The sequence below is a fragment of the Panthera uncia genome (assembly GCF_023721935.1).
Source record: "Panthera uncia isolate 11264 chromosome A1 unlocalized genomic scaffold, Puncia_PCG_1.0 HiC_scaffold_17, whole genome shotgun sequence".
Classification (NCBI taxonomy): domain Eukaryota; kingdom Metazoa; phylum Chordata; class Mammalia; order Carnivora; family Felidae; genus Panthera; species Panthera uncia.
Window position 1 is genome coordinate 143,934,777 of NW_026057577.1, and position 24,890 is coordinate 143,959,666.

At 42.8% G+C, this 24,890-nt stretch overlaps 1 protein-coding gene across 1 annotated transcript in view; it reads left to right on the forward strand.

Moving 5' to 3' along the window:
- CTNND2 (catenin delta 2) overlaps positions 1-24,890 on the forward strand; it is a 938,499-nt gene that overhangs the window by 818,554 nt on the left and 95,055 nt on the right. Inside the window, exons 16-18 of the mRNA XM_049648272.1 lie at positions 3,115-3,288; positions 16,291-16,365; positions 17,539-17,689. Of these exons, the coding sequence (XP_049504229.1) occupies positions 3,115-3,288; positions 16,291-16,365; positions 17,539-17,689 (400 nt within the window). The remainder of the gene's footprint in view (positions 1-3,114; positions 3,289-16,290; positions 16,366-17,538; positions 17,690-24,890) is intronic.

Genomic DNA, 24,890 nt, shown 5'->3' on the forward strand with positions numbered 1-24,890 from the left:
CTTGCCTTCTGTCCACGTGCTAGTCTTATAGCAAGTTTAGGATGGATGCATCTGGTGTTTCAATTTATAAATGATGTATTTCCACTTTGGTGATAAAATTGCATATCCCATGACTTGTCACAGACCCTCACTCCAGAAGAAGCTTAGCCCTAAAAGTTTGCATGGGCAGAGTGTTCATGACCGAAGTCAGATCCTGATGTCACTGTCACCCTAGGGTCCTGTTGGAGTTGATTTTCCAGGCAGCATAATGTCAAGTATGTTGGCACACTCTTAGAGAAGACTTCAGGTCTTTTTATAGGTGGTAAAAGTCTATTTTTAATAGACAATTGATAAATCTTTCCCTGTTAACTCAGTAAAAGTTTGAAATAATGTACCCAGATAAAAGCCACACACAGTGAGTGGCTTTGAAATAACTCTTTTTCTTTGGTATTGACACACCAGGGTGCCATCAATGTTCCGAAATAGCAGAGAATCCCCTTTGAACTTCATTTCTAGTTGCCACCAAAGATTATCCGTATTCACATCAGTTTTCCTTTTATTTCCTTCAGATTCTCTTTGTAGCCATTAAGAAAGGATTGTAATAAAAGATATTTAAGCGCTACATAGATCACATGTCAGAGCAGAAGAAAATTGTCTACTGATTTAGCCATTTATCCTATTTTATTTTGAAGAAGTTAGGAAAGGAGAACAAGATGAGCCCAGCAAATGATAACGTAGCTCCCTTTTGTTCTTAGAGTTTGGCTATCGCATTTTGTAACCAGCGTGCAAATACTACTCCTGGGCACCTCCAGCTGTTACATTAGTTCTTCGTACATGACAGGGAAATGCCATGCCTATTGAGTTTCAAATTGCATAATATGATTGTTCTGAATATTATCAAATCTTTATTTGAAGACAATAGCTTAAAGGTTTGAAGGGGGCACCTGGGTGACTCAGTAGGTTAAGCTTCTGACTCTTGATTCCAGCTCAGGTCATGATCTCACGGTTCATGCGTTTGAACCCTGCATGGGGCTCTGTACTGACGGTGCAGAGTCTGCTTGGGATTCTCTGTCTTCCTCTCTCTCTGCCCCTCTCCTGTTCTCTCTCTCTCTCTCTCTCTCTCTGTCTCTCTCTCTCTCAAAATAAAGAAATAAACTTCAAAAAAAAGTTTTAAGGAGATGACCAAATAAACCATGAAAAAAAGTCTTATATAAAGTAATTTTCCATTTCCTGCTGCACCAGCAGAGACATTCAGTTCCCCAAACTGGTTTCTCTGGACGAGTCAGTATTACCCCTGCTTCATCATGGAAGTCAGCAAACCTGCAGAATGACTGGTCTCTTTCCCTGGCACTACCTTTCTACCCAGTGTAGCGAGCCCTTCTCAAATAACGAACCAGGAGTAATGTGACAAGGCTGGTTCACTTCCAATGTTGTTACTTTTTGTACTTACAAGAAATGTACTGGTTTCATTAGTAGGCTTGCACAGGCGCAAAGTCATTTCGGAATGGTTTAGAAGTGGCTTTGGTTAAAAGCATAAGCAGATTCCCCCACGTTGAGTGCCCTTGTTACAACGTTGAAACTGAGTGACACTCTCATTGAAGATGACCTTTTGTGGGATGTCCAACGTCCATCCTTGGGATATTCATCTCTGAGCTTTGGCCTTCGCTTAAACTAAGCTGTGGCATAGTTGAGAAAAAGAAGACATGAGTTTTTAATTTTTCTTGTAGAAAATAATGCAATTCTTAAAATGATTTGTGACAGTTAAATAACTTTACACTTTCCCTATCAACGCTTCCATCTTTATGTTGCAAGGATATGAAGTAAGCTTGTGCTCCAGTAAAATTTTTAGAACTAAGAAACACAGGTTTTGAAATACAGTTATGATTGTGTATTTATACATAGATGTGTACACACATACATGTACAGATATGGGCCCAAATATGTGCAGGGAAGTTTAGTGTATGTCATTTAGACTATATGTTAAGCAGCCATTAATAAACACAAATAAGGAGTAAAATAAATTAGTGTCCCTACCCTGAAATTGTGAAGGATGATTTTGTTTTCCTGGGACTTTTCTCAGAAGTAAATATGCGAGTATTTTTTCTAAACATAGGGTTTACTTCATTTCTACTCTCATTGTATTTATTGCCTTTATCTTTCCCAAAAGACAAAGGTTGTTTGTGATCAAAGATCAGAATCACTATTATAATTTTTCATATTTTTAAAATCCTAAGAGGAACAGAAAACTTAAACTGTGGAAAAAATGAAAGACATGAACACTTTGTTAATGAGTTTTTATTACCATGCGTGTTTCTGTGGCACATTTTACTTGCTGTAAAGCACAAACCACATACCGCTTTGCATCCTGCTTTGTTCATTTTACTTTTATTATTTGTCCAGACACATTGCTACACGGTCATCATAACTACCATTTTTAATGGGCTGCTGATATTCCCTTGTGCAGTAAGTGGTAGTTTTGAAATTATTTGTTTTAATTTTTAATTACACGTTCTCTTATTATTCATTAGATCCAATTCAAAGCCAGCTGAACGATCAGAATCGCCATAAGATCTAGATTTGCCGTTAGCTAGGTCAATGCATCTGATACGTGACAGCAATTGTCTCTTTTTGTGATGTCTATAATGCAGTGATGGAATTCAAAGTCCGACAAATATGTATTTTAGGAGTTATATAAGAATTTATCAGCTGGCACTTAGGCATAAGAATTGAAGGCATTTGAGTGTTGTTATGTACTCTGTTATGCTAGTAGTATGCTAACTGTAAGGCATGCCACCTTGATCTTTGGCTTTCGTCCACTCTGCCCACCAAAATTAATTTATTTCCTCTTCCTTTTAACAGCAATGCGCTGGCACCGTTCTTACAGAGCTTATGCGTTCTCCTGCCAGTTACATTCACTTATGTTCATGCTCTACAGCCTTTCACTTTCCATCCTAAGCTCTTGGTGGACAGGAGCGGCTCCCTCATTTTTGGCTTACGAAGGCACTACCCTGCGCGCCATCGATGTTCACCAAACGTCGTGTGTGTTTTTGTTTCTGTGTGTCACGTTTACAGAAGGCAAAGTTGGGAAGCGTAACGATGGTAAAAATGTTTACTCTCTTATTTTTTTTCCACCAGTGGGATGGAGTAGGACCTCTTCCAGACTGTGCAGAACCACCAAAAGGGATCCAGATGCTGTGGCACCCATCAATAGTCAAACCCTACCTCACGCTGCTCTCTGAGTGCTCAAACGCAGACACGCTGGAAGGGGCGGCAGGTGCCCTGCAGAACTTGGCTGCAGGGAGCTGGAAGGTATGACTAGTTCATTATCATAAAGAGGAAATCTGGAATTATGAGCACGTCCTTAGAAAGGAATAGAAATCCAGTTGTGAGATATGCAGTTCCAATACAGTCTTTGAGGATGTTAGAGAAAGACCAGTTCCATTGAACTGTTGGACATAGAAAGGTATTCCTTTTAAAAAGTCTCAAGGGCTCGGGAGTCCTTGAAGATCACTACAAAGTATAGATGAATAGATGTAAGTATGGTCATTGAAAATGCTGTGATATGCTTTCCATTCTATCTGTGTAGCTGAGCTATTTTGTTTTCAGGGGAGATTGTGACATGTGGATGCTTTCCCAAGCTCTGTTGTTTCCTGTTAAGGGAGCTAATACCCAAGCACCTTGTTTCAAAACCCATGCAAACCCCTATAATGTTGTAGTTGGTCCAGTCCCCAAAGGAAAAGAACCTCTTTCATTTTTAACCTACGGGCTTACAGAGCAGAATAGTATTGCTGGGTCTCTTTGGCCAGAAGGGACAATGGGGAAGGAGATTAGGAGATTAGGAGGGCCTTTTTCTCTGAATTCTTGAAAATACACACTGTTCCTGATTGGTTTTCATGGAAAATTTCCACGACCCTCATTTTGGGTAGAAAAGGATTCACCATAGCAAAGAATTCTTGAGTTTAGTCACTAACCATTACATGAGCTAACTTGTCTTATTGCATAGAAGAGTGTAGTCAAATGGGAGAATGAGGGCATATGGGGAAAATATCAAGAGAGGAAGTTTGAACCTCTGCCATCCATTTTTCATTTCATTTAATATAAAAGCCTGGGGCTTGGAAGACACATAAATCACTGTCTCGCATTCACTTTCTTTAAAACGATGTTAATAAGACACAGAGAATTCTCAGAAGCTCAGTATCACAGGCACTGCACATACTGTCCTCAGCATTGTCACACAACTACATCCTCCCTTCTTGCTCTAGCTTCCAATATCTGCCTTCTTGTGTCTTCTCTGTCGTTCTTTATTTCCACTGCTGCAGCAATGCCTTCTTTCTCAGGTGGGACATCCCAGCCCTTGGGGACAAGCCCTGACAACACCTCCCAGGAGCTGGCTGCTGACATATGGGCAGACCCATCCCTTCTTTTGAGAGTCTTAGGAATGAACATCACTGTCTCTTTCCTCCCCGTCCATAGGTGTCCCCAATGTTGCTCAGAAGGAATTCAGGCTGGACTAGACTTGAAGTGAAGTTACCTTTTGCTTTCAACCAGAGAAAAGTTTCAAAAGTTGAGTCACGTCAGGAGGAGTCTCAGAGTAGGGCCTTGCATGACTGGAGAAAAAATAATAATGGAAATCACTTCCTTGAATGAACCCTTCGTTCGATCTTATCTCCCTCTAAATTTAAGAGGCTTTGATTCAAGTTACAACTCAAACTTAGTCTCTGCCTTTTCTGAGCTTTGTGACCCTGAGCAAATGATAGTGCCTGATTGCTCGATGTGTCAGTTTCAGACAGAGAATACTGTGGCTGCTTCATGTCACAGCTTGCAGATCAATCCTGACACTAGATGCAAAGATGGTGGCAGGATACCACAGGCCAATGGGCTGTCATTACATGTGGCCCAAAGTTTGGTCAATGTTACTTATCAGAAGCATTTGCCATCCTAATAACTCTAGAAAAATGGCGTAGTCCTCAGGCAGAGCAAGGGACTGCTAAGGAATATTTGTGTGTAGTTATAAATATATAAATATATGTATATTTATTTACTAAGAGTTTTCTTATCAAAATACAAATGCACAAGCATGCATAATAGTCAATCACATTATCTTCATTTACTGTATAATGTATTAACACACCATATTAAATGATAAGGAAATATGTGGGAAGGGAAAGTAGACAATCCATAGTGATGATTTAAGGTCATCATTAAGCCAAATACTGATAAATTGTTATAATTTTTAAAAGATCAAAAATAACTTGTACAAAAACCAAACAGAGAAATCCTTCCTTTTCAAAATAAAAAAAAATATTTTTTTAAGAAAGAGTCTTCACTGATTAACAGATTGATTAAAGACTCACAATGGGATCAAGTTTCATGCAGACAGTGCTACCATCTGAAACCTAGAGTACTAAGAATGTATTTTTATAGCAACTGTTGAAATTTAGTGGCATTTTTTTTAGTGTCCTTAACTTTTTATGACCCAAACAAAAGCAGAAATGTAAAGTGTAAAGCACCAGAATTCTGTATAGAGACAGCTTTTTATAGACCTCATCATGCGAAACAATAACTTCTCTTTATAGGAAGATCACGCCCACTCTTTTTCTGTAACAAATTGACTAGCAAACTAGATCTTCAGAATGGTCTTAAATACTTTTTAAACTTTAAGAGACTCATTACTTGGTTTATGAGCATCAGAGAAAGCATAATGGTATTATGGCAGAAGCAGAGTGATACATTTTTTTCATAGTCAGCATGCACTTTGGTTACTTTTTTTTTTTCCACTTACAGCACAATTATTTTGTTTGTCACAGAATATCAAAACAATTGGATATAGTACTTTGGAGATTTCCAAAATGTGAATGAATGCTCTTTCAACTCGCATTTGTGGGTTATTTCCGTTGTAATTGAACTTTATGCAAACCTAGGGTTTGAACTATAGAAATACATTCTGCACTTATTATTAAGTCGGATACTTTAGATATTTTTGTAGAGTCCATTTCCCCCTAAAATGTGACCATTTTCAAAGAATCTATTATTTATTTTATTTACTTTCTAAAAAAAGAGAGAGTAAAGAGATACTTGGATATTAAGCCGTTAATATTTAATGAGGTAACATGATAGCAACATAGATGTAGTGAAGAAAGAAACAGAATCTCTGGCCATGTGGCCAAAATGAATAAAAAATAAGAGAACTGGGAAATTTGAGACTTGTCCCTAGAGTCAGGGGCAACAGCCTTGACAAGGACAGTGAATTAAGTGGAGCTTAGCAGTTGGAGTATCATGTAAACGTGAACCCGGGCATCAGTGGAGTACAGCAAATAAAAGTAGAAACCATGGTTTGACAATTGTCTTATTCTAGTTAATGGTGTGATGTGAAGCATAATGTTTAAATAAAAAGAAACAAAGTTTTGAAAATGGTGCGTGAAGCATGATACCTAGGAGGTAGGAATTGGATCAGAATAAACACAGAGGTTATCTGAAGATCCTGCCCAATCAACAGGCTCCTAGAGACGACACATTCAGTTGGACATGATGACCAGCCTGAGGCAGGACAAGGATGGGCCCAACCTAAGGAGGAGGAGATGGAGAGGATCTAGGTCATTACCAAGTCACTGGCTTAATCACACATGACTTAGTGATTTCTTCCCCACAAGACCCCAGTAGCTAGTCCTGATAGCAAGGACTGCACTTGTCTTGTAAGTGCCATATACACCCAAATCCACTATAGAGTAAACCTGGCTCTTGGGAGTTTGGCATTACTTTCGTCATCGTCATTGAATGATCTGATTTCCAAAGCCGTAAGTTATAGAAACAGCTAAACCTGGGGGGACTTCCAGCCAAGATGCCAAGATGAAGTGACAAGGTCCAGGTTTACCTACCTTTAAGGAAGAATAACAACAACAACAAATAATCTAGAGATATATAACAAACAATGGTTTTTAAGACACCAAGCATTAGTCAGTGAAGGACAGTGATCTAGGAGAGACAGAAGACAAGCAAGGTGAGCCCTCCGATTGCTCCAGAACACTGCCTTGAGAGTCTACAGACCATGGCCCAAGCCCTGGAAACTCCAGAGGAGCTCAGCAGACACTGAGCCTAGGAGAGGGAGCTGGGAATCTGGGGAGACAGGGCGCCTGGAGTTCGTAGGACAGAGTTCCAGAGAGGGAAAGCCACACACAGAGGATTCCCCTCAAATATTCAGCAGGGAATTATCAGTGAATGCATGTGAGGTAAATGCCCAAAGCAGAGGAAAGAAGCTCGTGCAATTAGGGAGAATTAAACTCGGCTCACACAGGGATGGGTATAGTGTGCCTAACGAAGATCCAGACAGGAAAACCTCGTACTTCATGGGCCACTGGGTATGTGCTCAGGAGGGTCTTGTCTCCTGATACTAAGCATATAATTAGCCCTGGACTAAATATGACCTGGTCTCTCCTATAAAATCTTAAAAGTAAGATCCAAAAGTAGCAATAGTTTCCACATTAACTGAATCCTAGAACAATGCTTAAAAATATCTGTAGGAATACAAAAAGCATGCAGCATCCAGCAGATTAAAATGAAGAATGTCTGGCATCTTAGTTGAAAATAAGCTTACAACCAAATAAAGAGGAAAATGTAGTTCATAATAAGGAGAAACATTAATCATTCAAAAGCGACTCAGAACGGACACAGAAGTTAACATTAGCAGACAAGCAGTTGCTATCAACTGTGTTCCCCGTGTTCAAGAAGTTAATTAGAACATGGAAAGTAAGTAAGACTCAAATAAAACCTCTAGAGTTGTAAATACAATGTATGAAATAAAAAACACATGGGATGGGATGGGATAATAGGAAGGTTAGCTATTGCAGAAGAAAAAGATTTACAAACTGAACAGAAACTACCCAAAATGAAACACAAAGAAAAAAAAAACCCATAAATTATCAGTGAGCCTCAAGTGGCCTGATACACATGTAATTAGAGTCCTCAAAGGTGGGGTGCCTGGGTGACTTAGTTGGTTAAGCATCTGACTTCTGATTTCCGCTCAGGTCATGGTCTCACAGTTTGTGAGATCGAGCCCCTTGTCAGGTCCTGCGATGAGAGCACATAGCCTGCTTGGAATTCTCTCTCAATCCCTCTCTGCCCACACTCTCTTTCAGTCTCTCAGATAAAGTTAAAAAAAAAATGCTTAAAAAAAAATCCCAAAGGAAAGGAGAGAGAAAGGAGAAAGATAAGAGAACAAAAATATTTGGAGAAATAATACCTGAAAATTTCCCAAATGTAATGAAAACCCTAAACTCCCAGATCCAAGCAGTTCAAGAAAACCCAAGCAGAAGCATGAAGGAACTGTACTAAGGTGCATCAGTCAAATTGCTCAAAATCAGTAGTAAAGAGAACATCTTAAAATCAGCTAGAGAGTAACATTGTGTGTCAACTGCATGCAAAAAAAAAAATTATGACTCATTAAAAAAAAAGGCAAGTAGAAGAAAAAAAGACTTGTCCTTACAAAGGGAAGAGTGACAGCTGATTTCTCATCAGCAACAATGACAATGAGAAGACAGTGAAGCAACATTCTGAATCTGCCAGGGCCAATTACATATAAAACTGATTCTGGTCCGGTATCTACCAGGCACAACCTGTTCTTAAAGGAACCCCAGGGGCACAGATTATACCTAGGACAGTTGTAATACGATCAGGAACCTAATCCCCATTTGAGCACAGTTTAAGACACAGGCTAACCTGGGAACTGGCGTTATTAATTATCTGAGCAGGTGGGTCAGTGGGAATTCAAACAAAAACTTCGGGTTAACTGTTCTTGCATCATCAGAGCTGTGGGGCTCAGGTCTTGCCACTCGGTATTCTGTTCTTCCAGTCCAGAGGATAAGCAAGTATTCATTGGCCCCGTGTCAGGGTCTAACCCCACACACAGGGACCACAGGATTAAGGGATTAGTTTGGCTTTAGAAAAGACCAGTAAAGGAGCACGTGAGCACTTTAAGCCCTAACAGTGTTTCTGTGGAAGTGGCTACAACTTGCTGGCCCTTTCAAAAATTGTGGTAGCTTTGATCCTTTTTATTAGTTCCTTTCAGTGGAGACTGCTATTCTTAAATAATAATAACCACTAGAGTCTAAAAATTAACCTAATATGATCTTTCATCAGGTAAACACTTTTTTACTCTCCGATTGTGAGCTGTTAGTTGGAAGACACTTGAAACAGGAAGCTGAATTTGACTTGGTACCTTCCCCCTGGTACCTTCCAGTATAATAAACATGTAAACGAGAAGTTCAAAAGCCATTATGGATGCTATGGTAGGAATGTATACACAAAGGTGTATGTCTACACTAGGCACAAGAGTGTTCCTGGAGTCGGTTTTACAAGGAAGAGGTCAGGAATGAGGAAGTACACTGCCAACGTCACTAGCTAACACCTTAGGGCTAGGAGTCCGTGATTAGAGTTCACTGTAATACACTAGCAGATCTCCTTTAAGAAGGATGCTAGTGGCCATAGCAAAGAGGTCCCAAATACGCAAGGGCTAATTCAAGATAGAAGACAGAAGTTATCTTCTCTGATGTAACAGGTATGGGCAGGTGTGTGAAGAGGGAAGCTCCCTTCCATGAATTAATTCACCCCGGCTCACAACAGCCGTTCTGCCATCTTCAGCACGTGACTTCCAAGGCTACTCTTGTGGTCACCATCTACCAGCAAGAAGCGGAAAAAAACACAAATCCACAACCAGGAATGTTCCCTTACGAGAGTCAAGATCTTACGTGTGTGTCCCTCTCGCATAATCTGGGCTCAACTCCTAGCCTCCAGTAGACAAATGCTTTCTCTACATTCATAGTCCCCTGACATTGAAAACCAATTCCCAGTCGTAAAGTAATCTGAATCCAGATTCAAAAAGTAAAATTCTTCATTCTGAAGGGACAGAGATTTGGTAATATATTCAATTTATGTTACAAAATAAAACTGTTAACATCTTTGTAAAAACCAATGGCACTTTAGGTACCTCACTAGCCAGGTCTTCAACCAAAGGTGTGCCTTGTATTTGCAAGATGGAGAGGGTTTGTATCAGCACAGTCCCTCCAGACTGTGCTTCGTGTCCCCCGAAAAATATGTTTTCTGGATCCAAGAGAAAAATATGAGATGTAACTCCCTCTCCCCATGAATCACCATGTTTATAAAGAAAAAAAAGAAGGATGCAATAAAAGAAAAGCTTTCTGATTTAGCATCTAATAAGTGAGGATGAGGAACAATTAAATTACTTTTATTTTGTTATATTGAACAAAGAATCCCTGAGTTCTTCCTGCCTACACTTCCCAGTCACCATCTTTGCTGTCAAAAAAGCAGGGGAGGAAGCAGATTCATTTGAACACTCATTCTTGTCCCTATCCCCTTCCCAGTGGGATGTTTACACAGCGCTGTCACTAGAGAACGTGCCAGACTCTTAGAATAAGATCTGTGGCATCCTTCCTCTCAGACACACCACGCCTGTGATCTAACAGCGTCACATTTTGTTGCCCAGAAGGCATTTCTAAATACCATTTGCACACAGTGAAGACATATTTGATAACAGTCACCAAAAAAGACTCTGTGTTCAGAAAGGCCCATTGGTAAAGGTATGTTTTCTCATTGAGAATTGCTGATCCTTGAGACGGCCTGAGAGGTAGGGGGACAGGTGTACTTGTTACTGTCAGTTGAGTGAATGCGTCTTCTCCATGGCTTTTATGTGAGCTTGACCTTGTTTATTTGTTCTTACCGCAAAAGCATATCTAAATGCTTCCTCCCCCCCAGGAAATTCTCTTGCTTGCACTTCAATTTTCAGCATCACATAAACACTTGCAGTAAAATTCAGTCTTTGCACTAACCTGACTTACGTTTTAAAAATACAAACAAACACTTTACGTATGCAATAGCTGCCATTACCTTAATTAAACATTTTATTTATCAAACTGATTTATTGGTTTAACGACACAAGGGAGTTCCTCACTAGCCCTCTTCATTACAGATACAACTTTTTAAAATGGACTTTGAAAACAAAAACATGTAATCCTGCAACAAGATCTGAATTTAAACAGGGGACACCTATGTCCTGTCTCCACCACAGCCGAACCCCAGCATTTGAGGGCCTTGTGGTTAAGGTTCCCAGCTGCTTCATAAATCCTGTTGTGATCACCAGCCACCGTCCTGTATGAACATGGTAATTCAGTAGAAATCCACACTAGAGAGAATAATGTGACGCATGCAACAAAAGCCACACTGTTTCTGAGTATTTTGAACATTCTTTTTATAGTAAACTGACAGAATGAGACGGAAGAAGGAAAATTTTTTTGATACTTTCTGCCCTCACATCGCAAGAATGAAGGACTGCGGTAAATAACATAGCATCATAAGTGAATTCAGAAACAAATTTCAAAGTCTCGTGGAATCTGTGCAAAATTCGTTGCAACTTATTCAATTTACAGCTGTCAGATTTTAGCACATTGTGGTCCTGTGACACTGGAGGATGCCAAAATGCATCTGAAAGGTGAAATTATGTTTGGAAGGATTTGGTTTGAAAACGTGACTTTTCTTTACCATATCAAAAGGAAACGTAGGGAATTTGATAAAGGAATTCAATGGGAAAACAGTCACGCAACAGAAAACCATTTAATCGCCGACTATGCTTCTAAACCAGGAGAACTTGTAAGGTATTCATCAAAAATATTAATATTTAATGCGAATAGAGATATTAATCAACAAAGTCAGAAGTTTAGCACCATCATGGGTTCAGCCTCTTAATAGAATATTTAGTACCAGAAAGAGAACACTATCTCTACTTATGTAGCAAACTATTAGGATTTCAAGAGGGAAAAGCTAGTTAAATTACAGTGTTGATCTTCTTTTAGGAACATAAGTCAGCCTTAACCAGGGCTTAAGCAGGGGAGAAATTTTTGGAAAAATTGTAGCCATCAATCCTGTTTATGGCTGGGCTGAGAATTTGAAAAGTGAAGCTTCTGAGAATCCACATCAGATTGAGGTAGCCTGAGTGGAAAGGGTTAAAAAGCATTGTCCTAGCTTTATTTTTTAAATATTTTTATTTATTTTTGAGAGAGAGACAGAGCACGAGCTGGGGAGGGGCAGAGAGAGAGGGAGACACAGATTGGGAACCAGGCTCCAGGCTGAAGCTGTCAGCACAGAGCCTGATGTAGGGCTCAAACTCACGAACCGTGAGATCATGACCTGAGCCGAAGTCCGAACCCACTGAGCCACCGAGACGCTCCTATCTTCACTTTATTACCAAATCCTCCATGGGGATAGTGAGGAACATTATTGAACAAAAACTCATGTAATTTTCTTTATTTTGTGTAGTTCAGTTTGGTTTCATCTCTGCACTTGCATTGTGTCCAATGCAAAATGGGAAGAAAAGAAAATAAACAATCTAGACGTTTCTAGGTAAACTCAATAAAATGCAGCTATTTTTCAGTCTCTTCAGGCTTAACACTTGGCCATATTTATGTTTGTCAGCCTTCATCCTCTCCTGCCCCCTGCAGTTGATGCTAAACTTGGGGGGTGGGGTTCTTACAGAAATATCCCTGCAGGGGACAGGGATTGGGTGTCTGTTTTCAGTGTGGCATCATCTCTGTCCTAAGCTGCCTCTTGCCCAGGACAAACTTCCTTGTCCTGTTGGGCTCTCAGACGGGATATGATAGTTGGTGATAGGACTCTCTCTGGTCCAAGGTTCTCTCCTGGCCCACACCTGCCCCCCCATAACTATTAAGCTCCCCTGAGATACAGCCACAACCTGTAAGCTCCCCTGAGACGCAGCCACATCCACTCCTTAACCCAGGCAAGCGCTGTCCACACCTGCTGTTCTGATGTGTCCTTTCCTCCTGGCCGACTAACCCCCCTCTGCAGCCCTGGGTCCTTAGCCTCTCCTCCTCAGCTGACTTACATGGCCCACACACTGGAGACAACAGAAATGCTCAGAGGCTACTCTGTGCCACACTGGAGCCACAGGAGCCCTTTCCTGCCCCCCAAGTCTGTTGCCAGTGGCTCTGTGGCCACTGCTCCATGATGATGCAAGGACTTCGCTGGTTCTTGAACAGACACTGCTGTGAGCAGGGTAGGCAGCAGAGCCTCGGTCTTCTCAGCTCTCATCTTCCAGGGATCTTTGTCAGCCCCTCAGGGCACGACTTGTCTGGGGGGGCATCCGGTGGCAGCCCCCACGATGCTCTCACACCTCCTGCTCCCTCTCCAACCCGGACCCTTTCTCTCCATGACTCGGAGGCTCCGTGTTGCCTGAGGAGAGGCCAAATTGTCTTCTGCCTATTCTCATCCCCTTCCAGATATGTCCCAACCTTTTACCTACATCTGTGCCTTCCACCCTTAAAGTCAACATTCATGGCTTTATGCTCTGTCCCATCCTGAAAACACCTGGGTCAAATAATGGCGGACCTTTCTTCAGGGAGAGCCGTAAGCAAGGAGGAGAAGGAAGAGCATTCGGTGGTTTGAATTGCTGTCACATCACATGCACGGAAGCATCCTTTCCTGGCACAAACGAGGCCTTTCTCTTTGCCATTCCAATCATACGCAACTTCTTGTATCAGATCTGCTAAGTCTGGACAAGCTGCTCTCAAGACAGGGTTGAAATGCCCAGTAGTTCCATTGATAGCACTTGAAGGGTCTTTAACTCAGGAGTTTCGAGGAGTGCCAGATGGGCTATTTATTGCAAGTCCTAAGTAATAACAACCCCTATTAAACCAAGATTAATTGGTGCATTTGTAAGGATTATATCAACCATGAGTGCAGATGTCTTTCTGAGAGGCAGATGAGAATGGAGGCCAAGCCCACCAACTCTGGAACAGCGCTCCCTGGGTTCAAGACCTGCCCAAGCGTCTGCAGGCTGAGAAGCCTTGCTGTGGCTCCCTTGCCTCATCTGTAAAGTGGAAGTTACCATAGTGGCTACTGCATAGGGTAGAGATGGGGATTTAATGAGTTCATACGTATAAAGACATTAGAGCAGTGCCTGACAGTTGATTGAAGTGTTAAGTTTGTTTTTGAGGACTCGTGGCTCTCCTGGGATCATCACTGGGAAAGCATTTCACCAAGAAGAGTTTGAAAGATATCTGTGCTCTTTTCTCCTGGACCAGATCCTTCTCCTCGTCTTTCTCCTCCTCTTCCATCTTTCTTGTCATTCTCCCCCCTCCCCTTCCTCCTCCCCTTCCTTCCCCTCTTCCTTCTTCTCTCTTTGAATCATCAAACATCGTCTCTTCAGTTCATGGACCACTTTTCTTAAAGGCATCCTGGTCCATGCCCTTCCCTCTACACTGACGTGCTCTGTGCACAGTGCTCTCGTATTCCATTTACGGGAAGTTAAGGTTCCACCCAAAGAGCCACTCAGCCACAGTGAGTTATGAGGCATTTTTCTCTCTTGTTGAGCTGTTTTTATGCCAGCAGTACTCCTACTTTGTTCCTATCACCAAACTTTTGGCAACCCGCACACCTTTCTAAGCACCACAGAGGCTGCCATGCTTTTCAAGGCAACTCCCTTCTTTTCCAGAAAACCTCTAAACGAGCTTCATGTTTCTGTGTTGAGTGCACCTGTGAAACATTCCCCAGTTACTGAATTCCTTTCCCTCTTTCCACCCCTGCACTCTTTTACTCCTTCTGCTGGGTTTCATACAGGTTACACGCTTGGCTTACACGTGATCTACTCCAAGACTGATTACTACGTAGAAACCATCACTGTCGTGTCACTTTGCATGTCAATAAAACTTGTGGAAACTTGCAACATCTCTTGAATGGAATGTAAATAACGTATTCTGAGTCGTCTTGTATGGAACTAATATTGGGAATTTTTCCTATACAGTTGACTCTTGAACAATATGAGTTTGGACTATGCACCTCCACTTAATCATGGACTTTTTTCAATAAATACATCAGTACTATAAATGTATTTTCTCTGCCTTATGATTTTCTGAATAATATCCTTTCTTAAGCTTACGTTCTTATAAAAAAAATACAGTATAAATACATGTAACATACAACCTGTGTGTTAATCTACTGTTTGTCTTGTTGGTAAGGCTTTAGGTCAGCAGCAGCCTGTTACGTTTTGGGCGAGTCAAAAGTTTTATGCAGATTTTTGACCACATAGGGGGTCAGTGCCCCAAATCCCGTGTTGTTCAAGGGTCAACTGTATGTGCAAGCACACAGAACTAAAAGTGTCAAAATAAAAGTTCTTTTCTGTGTATCAATAATGTAAGATCAAATCCATTATCTGATTATCTCTTTTCACTTAGGGAGAACATACCACTGTTGTTGACCATTTTCCCATGCCAAAGAGGCATATCTGTAACTCAGACACGTTTGGGGCTATTTACAGCCATTTTTTGTTACTCCAAAATCACTTCCCAGGAAGGCTTAAGGATTGCCATTATTTTCCAAACACCAGATCATCTTTCCATCCAACATGGGAGGGATGTAATAGCTGAACTTCTAAGAAGAAAAAACAAAGTCCAAGCTTTCCTTTCTTGGCTCATTTCAGATATGGCCAGGTTCCCCTCTGTCTCCGTTTGGAAGGATGAAGGAGAGGGCGAGGCAGCGTCTAGGAGTCAGTAATGTACGAGCCAGCATCCTGGGCCTAGAAAGAGGTGCCAAAAAGGTCATCTTTAGGGCTTATGCTTCAGCCTGCTCAAGTGACTGAGAACGCTCCCTGTGGTGTCTTAAAAGGTCCAGAATATCACCCCAGCAGTAAAGTTTATCGTTGACGTTCGTCTTACAATACGTAGACATTGACCCTACATCTGATTTCCGTTTTCTTCTTTTTTCTAGCTTCTCTTCTTAGTTTTAGGGAAGAAAGCCAACAATGAGTGGGCTGCATAAGCTCAGGTTTCTAGTCTTTTCCGGGCACTGGAGACAAGAAGGTTCACAGGTAGTGGAGGAAGTGGATGAAAAGCATATCTCAGCATGTCACGTTGCAAGTGAAATTTCTGATGCCACAAAGTGGTTTTGTACTGTCTTCACGAGGGGCCTCCCTCCCTCAGAAGGGATATCCCATCCAGACACCCAAATTTCAATGAGAAGTTTCCAAACCTTGCGATTTTTGTATGTCTAAGGATTTCTGACTGTTGCTCCCTGAGAGTGGGGCTGTGGAATAGTCCATTGCAATCAAGAGATGTTTTAGTGAATTCAGTCTGTTTCCCCAAGCTCCTCAGGCTTCCTAGAGCTTGAAGGACAGAGTGGGGGCAGGAGAAGAACCATACAGTGTGAGTTGATGGTGATAAGAAACTATGTGAATGTGACTTCTGACGTAGGACAGGATGAAGTTGTGTGTGTTTTTTAATCTCATATTTCATGCAGGGCTGGGCTGAGGATGTGGCAGGCATGGCGTATGCCCTACGTTCACTGCCAGAGGGGGCTCCCTGCCTGCCACAGGTGAGAGCCAGCTCTGGGGTGCCTGCCCTAATGGGAATGGGGGATGGAAGGGCCCGGTGGGGGAGGGGTGGGGACTCGGCCCCACCTTCGGTGGTTCCCTGAAGGACTCTGCCACAGAATCCAGAACTTCATGTCGTGAATGCCATTTTCTTAAACCCTTACATTGCTTGGTTTTTATCGTGCACACTCTTCTCTGGAGTACTGTACAACAATATGAAGTATATATGTGAATGTCCGGAAAACGTGGACCTCCCTGCATTCCGTTAAATGAACCTGAATGCTTTATCATCCTGAAGTTGCAAATACGTTTCAGATAAAAAGTAGGTGTGTTCCATTAAAGCCGACAACCACCAGTCCAAAACAAATTGTATGTCTTACTTTATAAAATGGACATTGAATAATGGCCCCAGACATAATACATTTTGATCCAAATGTTTTCTTAAAAACCTTTGACGGTTTTTACTCTTGACTTTAAGTGTCATGTTTACCTCTCCTCACCCTTACCTTTTTCTGACTCATTGACTTTTTATTATTCAGCCAACAACTTAGTGACCGTATGTTCACCAACTCACCTGCGTGCCCCACCTCCAAATGCAAGTCTCTTAAAAAAATGACCTGTCCTCAACTTTTTATCATTTTCTACCTTTTCCGGAGTTCTTTTTTATTCCTCCTAACACCAAAAAACCAGCCCACCCTTCCTGTCCTAGCATTTCCTGTCCTAGCCCTTCCTGTCCTAGCCCTTCCTGTCCTGGCCCTTCCTGTCCTGGCCCTTCCTGTCCTGGCCCTTCCTGTCCTGGCCCTTCCTGTCCTGGCTCTTCCTGTCCTAGCCCTTCCTGTCCTGGCCCTTCCTGTCCTAGCCCTCCGCATCTTAAAGCATCAAGTGTACACATCACACAAATGGCTTGCCCAAGTCAAGGACTGCAAATGCCAGCATCAGAGAAATAAGCGTGGCTAACTGATCAACCCCAAAGCCTCTTGCATATACTGAAGGCAGAAAATAAAGTTAAGACATTTCAGTACATGCCTACCGCGTTCAGCCCATTCTACAACCAGGTCTTGATAATTCATCCTCTTGGCTCCTATAAAACAGCCGTCTGAAAGCCTGCACGTGCTGTTAGCTTCTAGGGTTTTCCACCTCCGCTTCTAACGCCTTGGCCTTCCTTCTCATTGCAGTGGTCAGTATATATCCGAGCTGCTGTCCGAAAAGAGAAAGGCCTGCCTATCCTCGTGGAGCTGCTCCGAATAGATAACGACCGTGTGGTGTGCGCGGTGGCCACGGCACTCCGGAACATGGCCTTGGACGTCAGAAACAAGGAGCTCATTGGTACGTTCTCTGCAATTCACAGTGTCTCAGAATCTAAATGAAAACATTTCCCGGCAGGTGCATGTGGCCGAATCCATAGGCAAGACAACCGCACGTGCAAAACACAGTGCATTTATTAGAGGTCACGTTTTGTCAGCTGGCTGCCTTCTTTAAATCCAGTGCGCTGATTTTAGAATTTACAGGAAAATGCAATGTGTGTTGACATTCCTAATCCTTGCAACTTAAAAACGACCACAGTGCTCAGCACTGGATACCACTGTCCTGAGCCTCTATGTCTCTGTCTGGTTGTTTGTTTGCTTTCCACGTGGTGACCTGGGATTCTAATGGCTGCACGCCACATCTCTTCCCCTATCTGTTTGAAGATCTATTTTGGATTAGAGCATACTGGCCCTTTAATCCTATTTGTGAAAGACTCCTCTTCCTCTAATTCGGTACTCAAGAAATAGGGGAGATCTTTTATTAATGAAGCATTAAGGAGATCGTATATTCATCTATTTATTTGACAGATGTTTATCCCTGACCTGCTTTGTTCCAGGCCTGTTCTAGGCTCGGAGATTTTATCAGTGAGCACAACAGACAGGAAGGCTCGCCCTTGTGGGGTTTATATTTGGGAGAAGGGAGAGATGCATCAAATAAAATATACATTCGCGTGAACTTGCCGGTATGTTAGAAACCCTACATGGGGTAAGGGAAACCATCATTGTGAGGCGGCGGGTTTTTTCATCGAGGTGAGATTCACATAACATTGTGTTAACCCCTTCAGAGTTCACCATTACCGTGGCATTTAGTATTTTCATAACGTCGTACAACTACCATATCTGTCAAATTCCAAAGCCTTTTCACCACCCTAAAGAAAACCCCGTAGCCGTTAAATAGGCACTGGCGTTTTCTGTCCTCCAAGACCCTGGCAGCCACAGTCTCCTTTCTGTCTCTGCAGACGTCCCAGTTCTGCATATTTCATGTAAATGGAGTCATATCGTATGTGAGCTTTTGCGTCTGGCTTCTTCCACTCAGCATAAGGGGTTGTGATTTTAAGTGGAAGGTCAAAGTCAAGGTAGTCGTGGGAAGGTTACATTTGAGCAAAAACTTGAAGGAGGTGAGAGTAGGTCTTGTGGACATTTAGGGGGAAGGGCAAACGGTGGGGGAGCTGGGAGCTGGGTGGTGAGTTCAGGGTCTTCAAGGGGCCGCTTGTGTCTGGGGCAGAGTGTGGTAGGAGCCCAAGTGGGAGAGGCCTCCTGGTTCCTCCCCTCTGTAGGTAGGAAGATCCCAGGCCAAGGCCGATGGATGCCTGGAGGAGTGGTGAACCAGGAGACCTCCCTCCCCCAGAAGAGACGCAAGCCTCCGCACAGACAATGTACTCCTGCTAGAGCATCTGAGATTAAAGAGGGGATGCCAGTAGGGTCTTTGGTCAATGCCTCATGAAGCCTGGCAAGCCTCCGTGCAGGTAACAGGTGTCAGTGGAGTTTGGGTAGCAGGGAGCTGGACCAGCCACCATGCCAAAGATTCACATGGTACCGACTCTGGGCCGGGGGAAAGGGAGAAAGTGAGTGAGCGTGGGCAGAGGGTCGAGTTTCCATTCCTGGGACAGTTGGGGTCCCAGGCGTGGGTCTAAATGTCATACACAAATTTCACATAGAGACATGGGTCTATTTGTGCTGTCCTCATTCCTGAGCATGGCGTTCCAAGCCCTTTGTGATCGGGAAACCAGATACTTTTTTCCTGCCGTTTCGTAATACCCATCATATCCTCCAATAAAATCAAAAGTATTTGTGGACCTTTGTCCATTATTTATTTACAGGGAAAACAGACTTCAAATCTTTGCCTAATAAATGCAAGTATCTTTTTAAGCTCGCACTTTGTTATAAATCATGAAAATTAGACTTACAATTTGATATTTATAGTTAGTTTGAAAAGAACTTAAGTGTCGCTGTGGATTTTGTATATTTAAATTAGGCCATTAACTCAGAAGGTTACCTGCTGCATATCTGCTCTTCCTTTCCTTATGGAGTTGTTTCAGATGGGACAGAGCTGGGGCTTCTGATAAGATCTTGTCGCTCCTGTGTAAAATGGAGGAAAAATCAATAGGTAATCAGTCCGCTGCCTGGATACTAACTACTAGGTATTGTATGTCTGCGTGTTTTATTTCTTTTGCTGGATTAAAATATAACAAAATAGGGAACTATTGATTGGTTTTCTAGCTTCCAGACACCTCTTCTTTCTCAGAAGCCCGTTATTCGGGACTCTCTCTGAGGCAGGAACATTTGGAGCTCCATATTGCCCATGTTAAATTAAGCCTTTACTATCAAATGTCACCAGCCAGGAAAGGGAGCCAGTCACTTAAAAATAGAAGTGAAAATATCCAAGTCACTGGCTTTATGGAATCAATAACTTTTTTTCTCGAATGAGAAAAGCAGAATTTAACAACAACAACAACAAAAAGAAAAGAAAAAAAGAAACCAACACACCTGTCTATTCCATCTAGAAGAAAGGAAATGTGACCTCTGCCAGCTCTTTGACTTTAAATACTGTATCACAGTAGTGATTTTTATAGGAAATGCTATACAGAATTTTGTGCATTGAAAAGAAAGTTGCAGTGACTTTGAACAAAGAACAGCAACAAAGGGCAAGAGTTGAACTTGGACTTCTCTTTTCTGTCACTTCTCAGTCAACGCTCTGGTGGTTTTGTGGTTTCATGGTGTCAAAGATCTATATTCCGATGACGCTCAGATGGGTATCTCTGGTGTGAGTCCCACATCTCTGAGTCTAGCTGTCTGTCCCCCATCTTCCACTGGCTGTCCAACAGGCATGCAGATACATCTCCAGACCTGAGCTCCTTACCTTTCCCCCTAACCACAGTCCCTCCTCAGTCATTCCCAACAGCAAACGTCAGTTTGTCCTTGCCGAGGTCCAGGAGAGGCACCTGGCAGTGCCCTTTGACTCTTCAGTCCCCATGCCTGGTCCATCAGCAAATCTGATCATTCTTCTACTTCTTCCAGGACCTGACACTTCTCACCCTCATTGCTCTTTTCCCCAAACTCCCACCATAGGTCACCTACCTGGTTATTACCATGGCACCTGCCTCTGCCGTCGCCCCCTACCATCCACTCTCGACACAGCAGCCAAAGTGGCCCTGTTAAAACCTTAACCAGAGCTTGTCACCTGTCCTGTCCTCCTCAGTGGAGGTGAAATCTTCATCAGGCACGTATAGCTGTACGTAAGCCAGCTCTCTGGTTCCCCTCCACCCTCACCTTTTCCCCTCTCACTGTTACAAACGTGCTGTGGTCACTGGTTCACATGTGGTTCCCATGAGCCATGATCCTGCCTTAGGACCTTTGAACATGCTGCTCCCTCTGCCTGCAGTCCTCTTTCTCCAAGTGCCCATGTGCTTCTTCCCTCATCCCAATCAGGCATTCCTTTCCAGTAGGACCTTTTCTGGCCACTCTTCTCAAGTCTCACCCCCTTCCCCACTTTGCTTCTCTCCACAGCACGGGTCACCTTCTAATATATAGCATAACACTTCTTCATCTTGTTTTTCGTCCATCTCCCTGCCACTGGAACATTTGCCCACTAAGGGCAAGAAGCTCTGTCTTATTGGTTCCCTGGGGTGGCCCATGAGGCTAGAAGGGCACCTGGATCCATTGTAGGACTTGATAAAATTTTGCTAAATAAATGACAAAAGTAAAATTTTTCCTGTCCGGCCATCATCTTTTTTTTTTTAGCTTCTTTAAAATTTTTATTCTTTATGAGAGAGAGAGAGCACATGAGTGGGGGAGAGGGGCAGAGGGAGAAAGAGAGAGAATCTTACGCAGCCTTCACACTAAGCGTGGAACCCGATACAGAGCTTGATCCCACGATCCCGGGATCATGACCTGAGCCAAAGTCAAGAGTCGGACGCTCAACCAAGATTAAGCCACCCAGGCACCCGTGTCTGGCCATCGTCTTAAAATGAACCCCAAATCAGCAAAACCTTAAGTACGCAAATTAAACTTTAAAGAAAAACATTTTATATTAATAAAGAAAATCATTTTAAAAATCTAGTTCATTTTCCTCCTGAAACTTACTAGATGTATGCAGATGTTCAGAATTCCCGAAGAAACACTGTTTTTCTCATCGCTGGTTCTGGGGTTTCAGTTTAGCTCTTTGTTGATGGTTCTTTTAGTTAGAGTGGGGGGAGGAGCTGCTACGGCATTTCGGTTGAGGAATGCTTCGCCTTCAGGGACTCCCATTTCTGGGAAAACACCCAACAAACTATTGGATGATGGTCCTCCTACCCCCTCAGCTCTAATGAGGATCATCTAAAAGGAATGGCCTCTTCCCGTTTTTGGGTTTTTGTGATTCTGAGTCTGTCTCTGACACTGGGCATTAGGTATATCTACTTAGCTCTCTCTGTCTATAGATAGACCTTCATGTCCTTCTGAATGATGTGATGGGGCAGTAGTCCAAATTAGTAGACACGCATACATTTCTTGGCCGCCTTCCAAAAATGGTAATTATCCTTCTGAGTCAAGTGTTATTTCATCATTCAGAAAGGTTTTGGGTTTTTTTTTTAAAGAATGGTAATAGTTACCTTCAGTGAAAAGAGCAAACAATATTGTGTCCCTTTAACAAATATAACAAAATGCCATCCATTTCAGCACATTGTCAGGTCCTGATAAAGATGGCCGATATTTATTTTAGCCACATCCCTACCTTCTCTGCCAACAAACAGACGAAACTCAAAAAAATTAAAAAAATAAAAAAAAATTTTAAGCATACGTAAACACTAGACAAGAGAGCTATCTGTCACCTGGCAAACATTGGTCATTAAGCCACTGCTATCCATCCATGGAAAATAATCCCAAAGAGAGTAATTTCATCCTATGTGCTGTTCTGTTTTGCTACATCTGCAGACAGCACAGAAACTCAAGACTGCATCAAAACCATTACTTAGTATAACAGGGACACTGCAAGTAAGTTTTCCAACAGGCAAGATTGTCTCGTCTGTGCATGTCTTGGTGTCCCATACAAGGCCACGCCCATGCAAACTGCCTCGTATTTCTAATGGCTTTTTCACGAACTCTTCCGCCATACCAGTTCCTGTACCATTATTCCCACTTACGTGCCTACAGACTTCCCGCTCACCGTTCAAAGCTCAGCTCGGGGTGACCTTCCCAGTGAAGGCCACTCTTTGAATTCAGAGCACAGGTGGGCACTACCTACCTGATTTCTTAGATTCCCATCGTGCAGTTTTACGTTCGCGATATCTGGTGGGTTTTTGTGTGTATGTGCCCTGCATCATCCCCCAGTGAGACGATAAGCAGGGATCGGGTACTATGTTTATTTTTATGCCCTGCAGTGCCCAGCACTTTGCTCGGCCCATACCAGGCACTCAGTACATATGTGCTGAAATAAGGCACTGAGGGGGGAAACACACTGGTATTTATTCTGAAGAATGATCTGGAGAATGTTTGGGGAATCCCAAGGAGAGAGAGAAAGGGGTGGGGGAAATGTCTGTTTCAGCTTCTTCCCACAGCTTTCGGGAATAGGAAGAGAGACAGCTCAGCTGCCCCCTGAAATCCAGCACTCTTGTCAAACTCAGACTCATCCTGCTGCCTCCTTGGAAGAGGCTTACGATTGGGTGGGAAATAGTAACGTCTTCCGTGTGTGCCTTGATCACTGCCAGAAGATCGTGTTGGCAGACTGTCTCCACCCCTGCGGGTGGGATTGGCAAAGCTGGCAGAGCACCCTCCCTTGGCTTCCCAGGCAGTGGCTTCTTGTCACACTTTCCGGCAGGCGAGCCGGGGCTGGGGTCCGGAAGCATCCTCCTGATCCTCTTCATCCCTCCTTCCACTGCCTCATGAACCTGGCTCTTCCCTAGTTTGCCTCGGCCCTTCACCTCATCCTCTCTGGTTTGCACAGCTGTTTCCCTCTATTATCGTTTGGATGGTTGGGGCACCACATCTGGAATGATCTATAAGAATGTTCCTTTGACTGGTGGCCCTGCGCATTCGTATTACAAGATCCATTCTTCTAATTCAACTAACCTTCTACTCACTTCATCAGCTAGCTGAGCCTCTGTCTCAGCAATACGTTCTCGATCGGTTCCAAGCTCCAAGGAGCACAGACAAAATTTGATTCTCTCTGGGGTCAGGAAGGGACCATTTCTCAAAGGAGTCTGCCGGCTCCACACACAGGTAACCCCCAGGAGAGATGGATGAGAAGGGAGCCCCAAATCTCCAGATGTACCTAGTGGTGGACATCACGTGCTTTCTAACACTAGTGAAATCATGAACAAAATAAGGGTGATTTCTTGTCTAGGGGTTGATTATTCTTTAAGCAGTAAATCCATTGTTGTTTCTCTGCCCTTTTGAGGGTTTTCAGATTATCCTTTTCATTCATTGCAGGAAGCGGGGGTCAAGGGCCTGGAGTCATTCCCTTCCTATCTTTTTTCTTTCTTGCCACAATGTTGAAATATTCAGGTGAAAGATTTTATCTGACCACCGTAGGCTGTTTATAGACAGCAGTTGCTGGTCATATTTAAAGGACAACATAAAAAGTTTCATTTAAGTGGAAATAGAGACTGAATGAAAGAAAAGTTAGTGAATTCTGTCAATAGAATGACCTCTTACATGCCACATTTTTACCTAGGGAGAAGTGTATTTTCTTTTGGAAAACTGTAGGGGTGGGGTGGGGGGTGGGAGTCTTGGTTGTGTCTGTACTGTCCTGAATGCTGCATAGCTTTGTAAACATTTCCTTTCATTTAGTGATCTCACAGCTGAATTTTTTGAGATGTGCATCCGTGGAATTACAGAGCTGGCAGTACCAATCTTCATCCAAACTTCGGGATGCATTTTTATTCAATTCTCGAATCATGAGCACATGCTCAGGGGAATAAAGAGACACCTAAATCAGGGTCTCCATCTCCAAGAAGCATTCCACATATTCCTCAGGAGGTCATTACTCAAAGTTTATCGAAATTCTTTGGCTCAGGATTGAAACACATCTTGGTCATCATCCTGTGTTACTGAGAATATCACTTGGTACCCACAGGACAAAACTAGAGAACAGAGAGCTCTAAAACTGTAGGGTCAGTTTGTGTGTGTGTGTGTGTGTGTGTGTGTGTGTATGCTTATGTGCGTGTGCCTGTGTGTGTTTTATTTTCTCATCTCATGTAGATGGCTTGCATATGGCAGAACGTTCTGGGATATGGGCATCCCATTGC